This window comes from Melanostigma gelatinosum, assembly GCF_949748355.1.
Source record: "Melanostigma gelatinosum genome assembly, chromosome: 11".
NCBI classification, from domain to species: Eukaryota; Metazoa; Chordata; class Actinopteri; order Perciformes; family Zoarcidae; genus Melanostigma; species Melanostigma gelatinosum.
Window position 1 is genome coordinate 6,368,805 of NC_136644.1, and position 11,037 is coordinate 6,379,841.

Here is an 11,037-nt window from a genome sequence, read left to right on the forward strand (position 1 = left end):
GTAGTTTCTTCAACTTTTACATTTCAGGGTAAATCCAAGAACATTTCAGAGACTAAATGTATGGGACACCTGATCAACTCCACTGTAGGGCAGAAGAAAAAACATTGACACTTTTAAACACAGACCGATGTATCGAGTCAGTAAAAAGCTCCATAATTCAATCGTTAAACACCTCTTTTAATCAAACAACAAATACAAGAAACTATCCCGACATATTAAAGTAAACTTGCATGATTGTGATATCACTCAAATCATTTCTATAGTGCAAACAAATGTTTTTGTACAACAAAACAGATTCAAGATGTACTTTCAGTATCAGAATGTGCTGTGTGCCGTCAGCGGGGTCGTCATCACTCACAGCCCGGGCATCAGATAGGAAATGTTTTCCAGAGTGGAGGGCTTAAAAACAACACAGATAATATCATATTACATTTGTAGAGCGTGTAGCATCGAACATGGTGTATGGTGACTATTCACTGTTCAGCGGCTGCATCTCTCACCAGTGTGTGCTGAGTGCAGCTCTTCAGCTCTGGTATCTGTGCGGTGAGGCAGAGGAGAGGAGCCAGAGCACACAGCAGAGAGTCCAAGAGCAGAGACACGCTGCTCGACATGCTCACCGCTTTCTGCAGAGAGAGGAAGAAAAGCGAGCGGCTCTTAATGCAGTGCATGGCTGTTTAATGGAGGATACATTCAACCCACACTTCTTAATCTTCTAGTCCGTTTCATTTTGACCTCGTAATATTTCACATCTCTATGAATAGAAGGAAGGGTCATTACGTCACTGAACTCTCGTTGCGTTTAATTGGAACAGATCATCTTTGTTATCAATAACTAACCAACCATCACACTGTGGTGATATTTAACAATATTCAGGAGGGCCAACATTGGTGTTGCCAAACGCCAATTTTCTTTCCTTTACGCCTCTATACATCTGGACCTATATACCAGTATCTGTCACTTTCTCTGTCAATGAACTAAGTTAGCATTTGCACTTTGTTGAGCTAAACGTTAGCCGGCAATATCTCTGTTGTGAGACATTTTTTGAAGACGAAACCGTTAACGTTGGTCATAAATACTCCTCGTGAAGGTGTAAAAGAAACAGACGGGGAGCTGTAGTGTTATTGTCGTTGCAGCAAATTGAACAGTCTCTCTCGCTTATTCGCGACCATGACTTATGTGTATGCCAGCTCATAATGTAGGCTAGATGACTAGTATGAATATAAATCACTGAGGCAAACTGCAGGCTTTGAAGCATACAGTCAAGTCCTATACTATACCAACCAGTTATAATCAGAGCCATTAATTAAATAATGTGGTTATAATTGCTGGTCAGCGATAATAGGTCGAACCTGGCCCTTTAAATAATGTGTCATGATGTAGCCATGTTGATTTGAGCAATATGCAGCTGCTGGACAGAGCCATGATCTGCTTAGAGACCAATTAGATTCAAAATATGGATATGCAATTATGAAGGTGCAGCCCTGTTATTATCCTTGTCAGTGTTTCATAAAATGAGGGTACGAGTACCTCCAGGGCTTTGGAGTACTGCAGCAGGTATGTGAGATATAAGTTATAAAATATCAGTCAGTCATGGTTCCTAAAGAAAGTTATGCAATAATAAGTTCAACTAGAATTCCCACCTCGCGGTTGTATGCCTCCACCAACCAGTTCACGTCCATGTCTGCCCAAAAGGTCATCACTTCATCATTTTATCCTCAAAGAAATTTGTGTGAAATTGTTATCATCAGCATATTAATTCTTGAGTTATGGCTAAAAATGTGTTTTGAGAAATCACAGTGACCTTTGACCACCAAAATCTAAATCAGCTCAACCTCGAGTGCAGGTGGACATTCGTGGAAATTCCCTCCAGGCCTGAAATATTGCGTTCCTGGGAACGGACTCGACATAATGCCACAGCGGTCGCTGTCTCAGAGACATAATAAAAACTCTCACTGTAAGTTCAACAAACCACATTTTATATTTGGTGTTCCTATTTTCAATGAAATCATGAGCTGCCTTAATCTGTCAACTGCCGCAACAATCGCATTCACAAGTACATTTATAATGTCATATTTTGCGCTGGTCCGTGGGCACTTCAAAGGGGTACATAACTGAAAACAGTTTGGCAACCACTCATCCATTTAACAAACTCACAATATCAACAAAAAGTTTCCCAGAGCAGTAATTAATAGGAAACATTGTTTTTCCTCCACTGAATCTACTCACGTCTGTCTCCTGCAGATGGTGTCCAATCAGGGACAAGGATTCCCCCAACAGGTGGAGGTGAGCTGCAGCACTGACAGGATCCCGGTCAGATGTGGATCTGAGAGTGTCCCAGGCTGAACCGGTGGGACTGCACACAGAACTAATAGGACCGCAGGTGTCAGTCACGGGGCCGGACGCCACGGATTTAACCACAGAGCTCTCTGCAGAAGCAGCGGCCGTCACTGAACTGGGAACGGGCATGAAGGGACAAGGCCTGTGGGTTACTGGAGTGGCAGGAGGGGTGATGATGGTCCTGTCTCCAGGACAGTCGGCCATGTTGTGCTGGTTATCCGAGTGCAACCAGTACTCCAACATGGAGCATGGACTTGCCTGGGAGGAACAAAAAAAAAAAAAAAAAAGGTCGAAAAATGATAAAGAGTAGAAGTGAAAGTAGAAATGAACTGAACAACATAGAGGATAACTACCTGCTCAAAGCTGTCCTCTGCTGTGTAACATAAATGCAACAACTTCTCTTGGATATCCTAGAAGAGACAGTTTGCACATAAATCATGAGTAAGTATGGAGGGGATGAAATTACAGACATATAAATAATTGTATCTGTTCCCGTACCTCTTCTCCTCCTCTTCCTTCCCATCGGCCTTGTGGCACACAGACTGGATAAGCAGGGACTTCACCATCACCTGCAATATGTCAGCAGATGCTGTTATGAACCATATCTTCATCATACGGAGTGCCCTTCCTGCATCTTTAGATTGCATTGTGTTCATATGATTGGTCATGGCTGCTTTAGCTGAAATGTGCTCAACAGTCACCACTGAGACAGACTGTATGACAGCCATGACGGATTTGTGAGAGAACTTCTTCAGCATCTACGCAGCTGACGCATGGTGAATGAAAGCACCTTACCAGAGGGGTTCCTCTCCCTGTTGAGCAGGCCTTCTGCTTCCTGAAAAGAAAGAAAGAAAGGTGAACAATAAGCTGTCACACATATGGAATTCAAATGAATCACAACATCCAAAAATAACAACTTTAAGGAACAGTGCCACAACAAAGTACGGTTGAGAGTTCAAATGTCTGCAGTTACAGGACACACCTCGGACACTGCAACACAACGTAGCACACTGTTTATGCCAATGTATCAATACCACAACAACCAAGAGACTAAATGTTGGTGCTACATTCCTCAAAATCCAGATCTGGCTCCTCCACTTCCATCTTTTAAGTCTTTTCTCGGACCCTTTCCTCTCTCTGGCTGTCTCCACTCAGTGGACCTGCTTCTCTGCACACTGGAGGATGAGAGGGACAACGATTTAACGGCAGTAATATTAAGGTATGAGCCCCATTTATGATTGAAATTAAGAATAAAGTGCATTTAACAGAAATAACTCAGTATGGGGTGTGTGTCTTATTCTGTGGGTGATTAGATTCGCTTTGCTACTAATGCTACTGCCTGTAGGAGTCTAGCACCATGGAGGTGTTGCTCATCAGAACACAATAACAGCGGACGGTTCCATCCAACGCTGCAGGGCTTCAATGTCAGCTCTTTGATCAAATGCGCATGCGCCAACTGGTTGAGTCAGTTTATGTCGACAACATAAACGAACTCTAATAAGTCTTGTGAGTTGAGGACAGGCTGTAATTTAAGAAGTTACGCGTCACCGTATTACAAATTAGAAGTCGACGGTGACGTTATGGCTACAAACTAACGTTCATTTCGGGAAACTTTTCTGTATACATCCGGGTTTTTGTCGACTGCAAAAACAACAAGCGAGCATGTGGCTAACAACCTGAAAAAAACAACCTTGAATTGGGGTCTTCTTTCGTGTCGGAAGCCACGGGTAAACTCTGTGTCGACTTTATGTGGGTCACAGTGTGAACCACAATCAGAAGAGAGCGGACAATAAAGCGCTGACTCACGTTTAGTGCTCGCCCCCGTCTCTCTGCTGATTCATGCTAAGCATGGAGGGCAACGGATTTAATAGATGACTAATTAGTAGGCGTCCCGCTGCAGCTGGCTGTGCAGAAGCACGTTCGTCTGCAGTTATTTATCTCTCTTTTTTATTTTTTATTTTTTACATAACATTGACATTATCCTCTCGAAATCTGTATTTGATATTTGTAGGTTGGGCTCAATACATATTTACATCAATTACATAATTGCAGCAGCGTCTTCTGCTTGACATTGCGCGGCTCATATCTGCTCTTCTCCGCCTCTTGTTTTCTTCGTGTGTCAGTGATCTATTAACGTGGTTAAACTTGTTCATGTTTTTAAAGATCTTGAAACTTGAAAGAACTTGAAAGAACTTGAAAAACGGTTGCTGCATTCTCTCGATACAATCATGTGATTGTTTCTTCACTCGGGAACATGAGTCACTGTTTCAACACTTCCTCCCTCTGGCTTCAGGAACGCACACAGTCAGGTTTAGAGTCGGCTCCTCCTCTCGTCCGATCCAACTTTGGGAGCTCCACGGCTGCACCGTCATGTTTAGCACCCAGCCCTCCTCCCTCTGGGATCCCGGGCATTGCTGAAACGTCCTCGCTCATGCCAAGTCCCGTAGTCCCTCCCTCTGAACTTTTCCAAGTTGTTCTCAAAGTTGCTGCATCACGTTAACTCACGGTCCCTCCCTCTGTTTTTGCTGAAGTTGCCATATCATGTTAAGCTGAGGTTTTGTGACACAGAGTTCCTGTTTTCATTCAGCTGCTGGAGGGAGGAGACTGAGGAGGATCCTATAAAAGAGGGAGACGACTGTAGGCACACAGAGCACAAGCAGCACTGCACATCCAGAGAATCACCGTGGACATATTCAACAAACTACCAGACCTACACGTCGTCATCCCAACTAGTGAGTAAAACACATGATCTATGGTGCTGTTTTTTTGATTTCCATAACCTCTTGCTGATATTTTATCGCTCTTGAATGTGAATGTTGGGGATCATGTTGCCTCCAAAAGCACTTTTCTGACACCTCAACGCTTTGCTTTCAGGGCCACAATGGAGACAGAGAAGAAGACTCAGACAGCGGCAGAGCAGATGACTGACAAGTGAGAATGAGCTGCTGTGATTTTTTTTTTTTTTTTTTTGCCACCTCACATTTCACCCACGGCCATTGCAATGTTCACCCTTGAAATGCTCCTGAGATTATTGCGTTCGACCTGTACGTTTCCTAAAAAAAATGTACACAGAGTTTGATTCTTGTCTGCATTAGCGCTGCAGCATCCAAAAGTAGGTTTCTAGTGCAGCGTTCGTGCTTGTAAAGTCTTATCATCTGTACGGCGCCTCCATTAGACAAACATTTATAGGTGCAGTGGTTCACACGATGTACATCTTCTGTACTTTGGAGTGCCACGTTTGTTCTGTATGTTCATTTCATGCCTTCCTCTCTTACCTTTTTTTTTCATTTTCTTTTTGCAGGGATCTGTCAGAACAAATCAAAAAGGTGACCAAGGACAGTCACGTCAGGGCAGAAAACACAGAGCTGATGCTGAGCTTCCAGAGGGGACAAGTCACCCTGCCGCAGTTTAAGGTAACACAAAACCTAAATCCTTCTTTTGGATGATCTCACTTTCGTTCATACCTTTTTGTATTGGCTGCTGTGATGTCTTTGTCTTGACACCACCTCTTCTTCAGCTCCTCCTGTGCTCGATGTATGAAGTCTACAAGGCCTTGGAGGAAGAGATGGACAGGAACTCCAACCACCCCGGTGTCGCTCCCATTTACTTCCCGGCTGAACTGGCCAGACTGGAGGCCATCGAGAAAGACCTGGAATACTTCTACGGCCAGGACTGGAGAGAGAAGGTTGTTGTCCCGGCTGCCACTAAAAGATACTGCCACAGACTCAGACAAGTATGTTTCACAATAGTATGATACTTATGTTTAGATACATATATAGTACACAATCGTTTCTCCACTGTTCGACACTAAAATAACTCTTCTTTCCTGCTTTTTTTCCCCCCCAGATCGGTAAAGAAAACCCTGAATTTCTGATTGCCCATGCGTACACTCGTTACCTAGGTGACCTGTCTGGAGGGCAAGTCCTGAGTCGCATCGCCCAGAAGTCCATGGGGCTGCAGGGCAGCGAGGGTCTGTCGTTCTTCGCCTTCCCTGGTGTGTCCAGCCCCAACCGCTTCAAACAGCTGTATCGCAGCCGGATGAACAGCGTGGAGCTGACGGAGGAGCAGAGGAACGGCGTGCTGGAGGAGGCTGTCAGATCGTTCGAGTTTAACATTCAGGTACAGAGCGAGGTGGAGAGGGGGGGGGGGGGGGGGGGGGAATGTCACAGTCAACTAGACTTTGCTCTTCAAACAGTTTTTAAGCCAGAAGCAGCTGATGGATGTTCTTGCCCTTTTCTTTTCACACAGGTCTTTGATGATTTGCAGAAGATGCTGCTGAGTGTCCCTGAGAACCAGCTGCAGACGTCTAGAACACACTCCACACCGGTGAAGATACTGCAGATCCCCGGAGCCATCATGCAATCATCCCCGCTGCTCAGGACGCTGCTGGGACTCTTTGTGGCTCTGGCCACAGTCAGTATAGGCATCTATGCTTTTTAGAGATGATACACAACAACGAATACTGTGTGGTTGTTTTATTTTGTTGCAGTTACTGTAAATACCTGTAAATGACTAAATACTGTAAAATAGTTTGTCGTTAAACTGCGAACCGTATTATCAAGGTTTGAATTAAAGTTGATTTTCTGTGTAACACTGTTTTCCAGTGTGCAATAAAGTGAGCTTTTAATACTGTAAATATGTTACCTTTTTAATAAAAAAATCTTTTGTTGAGAAAAGTACCTCTTCTTCCTAGTGCAGCTTTGTGAAGTGTGCATCTCTGATTTAGTTAGCGCTGCTCATGCACACTGCTGATGTTCAGGGAGCAGCTGGTTGACATTTGCACTCATGTTGGAGCCTGCTGCTCGGCCCTCGGTCTTATTATAGTTCCTGATAAAACACTGGGAAAAATTCCCCGTACACAGAATTGCACATTTAATAAACAACTGCTGGTAGAACACACACAATAAAAAGACAACACGCAATGTGTAAAATTTTCCATCTTTATTGTGGTTTCAGGATTTTCCCTAAAATCTGCCAATGGTGGCACACATTATAAATTAAAACACAAACTGATTGTTAACAGCAGCCAGAGTCTGGCTAAATGTCTGGCTCATTCATAGTGACACAAATCAGAACAGTGCTGGTATCTGTTTGCCCCGAGAGGACAACTAAAAGGAAAAAGTCGTGTCACAAAGGATTGTACTTCACAGGAATTGGCTTTCCTCAACCTCAAAAGGCACAGCAGAGTAAATCAGTCAGGTCCTCTTATTGTCACGCGTACTGTCCGGATCTTTAAAAGCTGAAATAATGATTTACATTCAAGACACATTCCTTTCTACTGCTGTAGCTTCTCTTTCAGAATTGTACTATACATTACACAGTATCAAGAGAGTACACGTCTAATACCTAAAGGAGTGTTTTTGTTTGACCAGACACAGGAGCTCTCCATCATTTGCTGTAAGACAGCCATCACCACAGAACAAACCCAAACAGCTTGGAGCTAGAAAAAGAGAAGGAACTACACAGAGGTTTACAACTGACATGCCAATCTCTACCTGCCGTCTCAACACACACACACACACACACACACGGAGTCTACAGGCGAGGAGTACCCCAAGGTGCACAGCATACATCTTGTCTTTGTAAATGTCACTGGCAGTAAACAATGATTAGGACATGCTAAGGACTGATGTTTAAAACAGAACAGAGCACAAACTCAAGGCAAAGCAAAAGAGATGATCCATATTGCGGAAAGGCAAAAAAAAAAGAAAAAACATCCACATTTAGGAAAGCAGCTTCAAAAGGAAAAACAGTACAGATAACCGTGGTCAAATAAAACAGATCTAAAAAGGGACACCATTCTATCTCATGGCGCTGTAGACGATGATGATTGCATATCAGTAGAGAGGCCTGTGGTTTTGTGACATTCAAGGCCACATGTTTTATAAAAAAATTTAAAAAAAAAAAAACACAAAAACTTCACTGGACCGAGACAAATTTCCTGCATTTTCTCCATTGATTTGACATATTGCACAATGAGTCTAGAAAGGGGAAGTAAATCACAATGGTGACATGCGTCTAATTACCGTAAAAATATCACAAATTAAAATAGGCTGTCGGTCGTACAAAAGTGACATTACTTTGCAGTAATATTTTGCTACGTGTACAGCTTTCCATATTCTTCATCTAGCGTGATTTGGCACATCGTCCTACTGTTAAAGGCAAAGAGTTTCCAAAAGCCCAAACAGGTGCATATCAGACTTCAAGCAACGTACTGTAGGCAACATCTGCATAGTGCCACATCACCTCGGCTCCCTGTTTGAACAGCTAGGACAATTTTCGGCTAAAAAGGTGCGGTTACTTTTAGGCGGGAGCAGCCATCGCGGGGTTGCTCAGTTGGTTTCGTAGGAGGACAGCAGGGCCGCGTCGACCGGCTCCATGCAGGAGGGGCAGGTGAAGGAGCGCATCAGCCAGGGGTCGATGCAGTCCACGTGGTAGACGTGAAGACAGGGCAAGAACCGAATGGGGTCGCTGTACTCAAAGTCCATCATGCAGATCACACACCTGGTGGAGACAGAAACAGAGTTGTGCGACTGTACTGATCTACATTGTAAGTCCACTGCTTTACATCTTCTTTGTTGTATAAAGTATTGTTATTTATTTTATTAACTCAATATGACAGGATCCCATCCTTTTCAAAGGCTAAGAGTACCGCTTTAAATTAAAAAGGGTACAAAAATGAGCCCAGTCCACTGGGTTCGATCAAAACAACAACAGCTGCAAGAGAAGAATGTTAAAAAAAAAAAAAAAAAGAAAAAAAAAAAAGAAGACCCACTCTTTAACTTTCTTGTCAGAGGGGTCAGAGCCCAGGTCGAAGACGCCTTTGGGCAGGTGGTGGATGAGACCGATTCGCTGGGCAATGCGGACCTGCTCCTCTTCGGTCAGCTGGTAAGCCAGGCGACTCTCCCCCGGGGTGGGATGGTACACTGGCATAGGTTGGGTGTGCTCCTGGAGAGGAAGCAACAGAAGACAACATTTATGAAGCAAGTGTACTTGAAGGAAGGAGTTTAGACTTTGCACTACAGCCTGACTGATACTGGAATTCTTTGTTGAACTACCATGGCAGAGAAGTGGATAAATAGAGCCTGACTTAAAAAAAAAAAAGATGCAACAATTATTAGAAAGAACAAACTATCCCTTGTTTAATTTCTGATGTGTGTATACAGGGGGGCCTTGTGATTTATGATAACCTTATTTAACACTGTTAGTTTGTTTTTCATTTGAAAGGATGTTCAATACAAAATAAAAGATGCGTCCATCTGTGTGTGTTTAACTAATTAAATGAATAAAGTATAGAGGTCCATTATTCACTTAGACACATAAACAAGGGGAAACAGGGTCCATGTTTTAAAATACCATAGTTGACCATACCGAAGTGACCTGATCGTAAATCACCGGAGTGTATTTAACTTGAGCCCCATAAACTCACCTGGTAGGGCAGCGGAGGCTCTCCGGGCAGACTGCCCCCCTCGGACTCGTTCAGCAGCGACAGGTCGTCCGCACCTTGTGAAAACAGGCAGTTCCCCATTGAACCGAGACCACCATGAGAGTGTCAACGTCGCTATGAGGCTGACGGACACTTTAGCAAGCGTCAACTGGAGCTAAGCTATCCGGCTAACGTTGCAACGAGTTGTCTGACGTTAGCTTAACTAGCGGTTAGCTGATAGTTTGTTGTCATTCCGCGAGGAGCTCGACGGGAGGAGCGTTTTACCGTGTTTATAACAACAAAAAAAACACAAACCGGAAAGACGTCATCAGAAAGCTTGCAAAATACAACACTTCCGCCTTCAATTATACGCTCCTCGGACATTCAGAATAAAAGCAGATACGTTTAAATAAATGTTATCACTATAATTTGGTATATAATCACAACACCAATAGACAAATGATGAGACAATGGTTGCAAATATGAAGTTTTATCATTCCGTAGCATTCACACAAAATCCTACAGAATACCTCAAAGAATGATAGAAAGATTCTATTTTCTTAAAGGGACAGTTCACTCCGAATCAAAAATACATCTTTTCCCTCTTACCGGTGTTGCTATCAATCTACATTGTCTTGTTGTGAGTTGCAGAGTGTTGAAGATATTGGCCACAGAGGTGTCTGCCTTCTCTCCAATATAATGGGACGATACAGAGTTTGGCTTTTGGAACTCAAAGCATGAAAAAATACATTTCGTAAAAGTCAAATGCCATGTTTCATGCAGGAACTATTTTCTTTCAACCATTCCTATATGAAACTGCTCACAACAAGGTCTGTGGATGATCTTCAGTGACAGAGGCATGATTTCTGGAAAGGGACATTGCTGTTAACATTTTCAAATGTTTTTTTTTGCCGCCGCCGCAAGCCGAGTTCCATAAAGGTCCATTTCATTGGCGAGAAAGCAGACATATCTACGGCCAATATCTCCAAAACAAGGCAACTCACACCAAAACAATTTATATTGCTAAATACTACAGGTAAGGGACAAAATATGTATTTTTGATTTTGAGGTGAACCGTACCTTTAAGCAATGCTATTCTGCTTTACTAATTTGTGTGTATTTTAAAGATAAAGATTTCTGTAGTAATCAGGACATATCTACTTTTAACTGATCTCTGTGATGACTCCAACAAAGTTCGGGCCTAGGGGTCTGATCCCTTGGGCCTGTGCTCTATTGGCCTCTTCAGCACAGATTTCTTCTCCATGTAAATATTT

At 43.2% G+C, this 11,037-nt stretch overlaps 3 protein-coding genes across 5 annotated transcripts; 1 reads left to right on the forward strand and 2 right to left on the reverse strand.

The window, feature by feature from the left end:
* Positions 1–262: 262 nt before the first annotated feature.
* On the reverse strand, positions 263–3,315 carry hmgxb4b (HMG box domain containing 4b). Of its 3 annotated transcripts, none has more exons than XM_079278832.1 (6): positions 3,133–3,315; positions 2,836–2,906; positions 2,691–2,747; positions 2,227–2,452; positions 501–623; positions 263–399 (listed from the first exon to the last, which is right to left on the reverse strand). In XM_079278832.1, exons 2-6 carry the CDS (start codon positions 2,901–2,903, stop codon positions 355–357), a joined length of 519 nt encoding a protein of 172 aa, XP_079134958.1. In that variant the 5' UTR covers positions 2,904–2,906; positions 3,133–3,315; the 3' UTR covers positions 263–354. The 3 variants fall into 3 exon arrangements, with proteins under 3 accessions (XP_079134958.1, XP_079134957.1, XP_079134956.1); XM_079278831.1 differs by having other exon boundaries at positions 2,227–2,595; XM_079278830.1 differs by having other exon boundaries at positions 2,836–3,315.
* A 140-nt stretch (positions 3,316–3,455) lies between these two features.
* On the forward strand, positions 3,456–7,001 carry hmox1b (heme oxygenase 1b). Its single transcript, XM_079278829.1, has 7 exons — positions 3,456–3,556; positions 4,925–5,069; positions 5,212–5,268; positions 5,639–5,750; positions 5,855–6,070; positions 6,184–6,456; positions 6,586–7,001. The coding sequence occupies exons 3-7, from the start codon at positions 5,219–5,221 to the stop codon at positions 6,775–6,777; spliced, it is 843 nt and encodes a 280-aa protein (XP_079134955.1). The 5' UTR covers positions 3,456–3,556; positions 4,925–5,069; positions 5,212–5,218; the 3' UTR covers positions 6,778–7,001.
* A 287-nt stretch (positions 7,002–7,288) lies between these two features.
* Positions 7,289–10,042, reverse strand: rnf11a (ring finger protein 11a). The gene is made up of 3 exons (XM_079278369.1): positions 9,767–10,042; positions 9,113–9,285; positions 7,289–8,841 (listed from the first exon to the last, which is right to left on the reverse strand). The coding sequence occupies exons 1-3, from the start codon at positions 9,863–9,865 to the stop codon at positions 8,670–8,672; spliced, it is 444 nt and encodes a 147-aa protein (XP_079134495.1). The 5' UTR covers positions 9,866–10,042; the 3' UTR covers positions 7,289–8,669.
* Between the last annotated feature and the right edge of the window lie 995 nt (positions 10,043–11,037).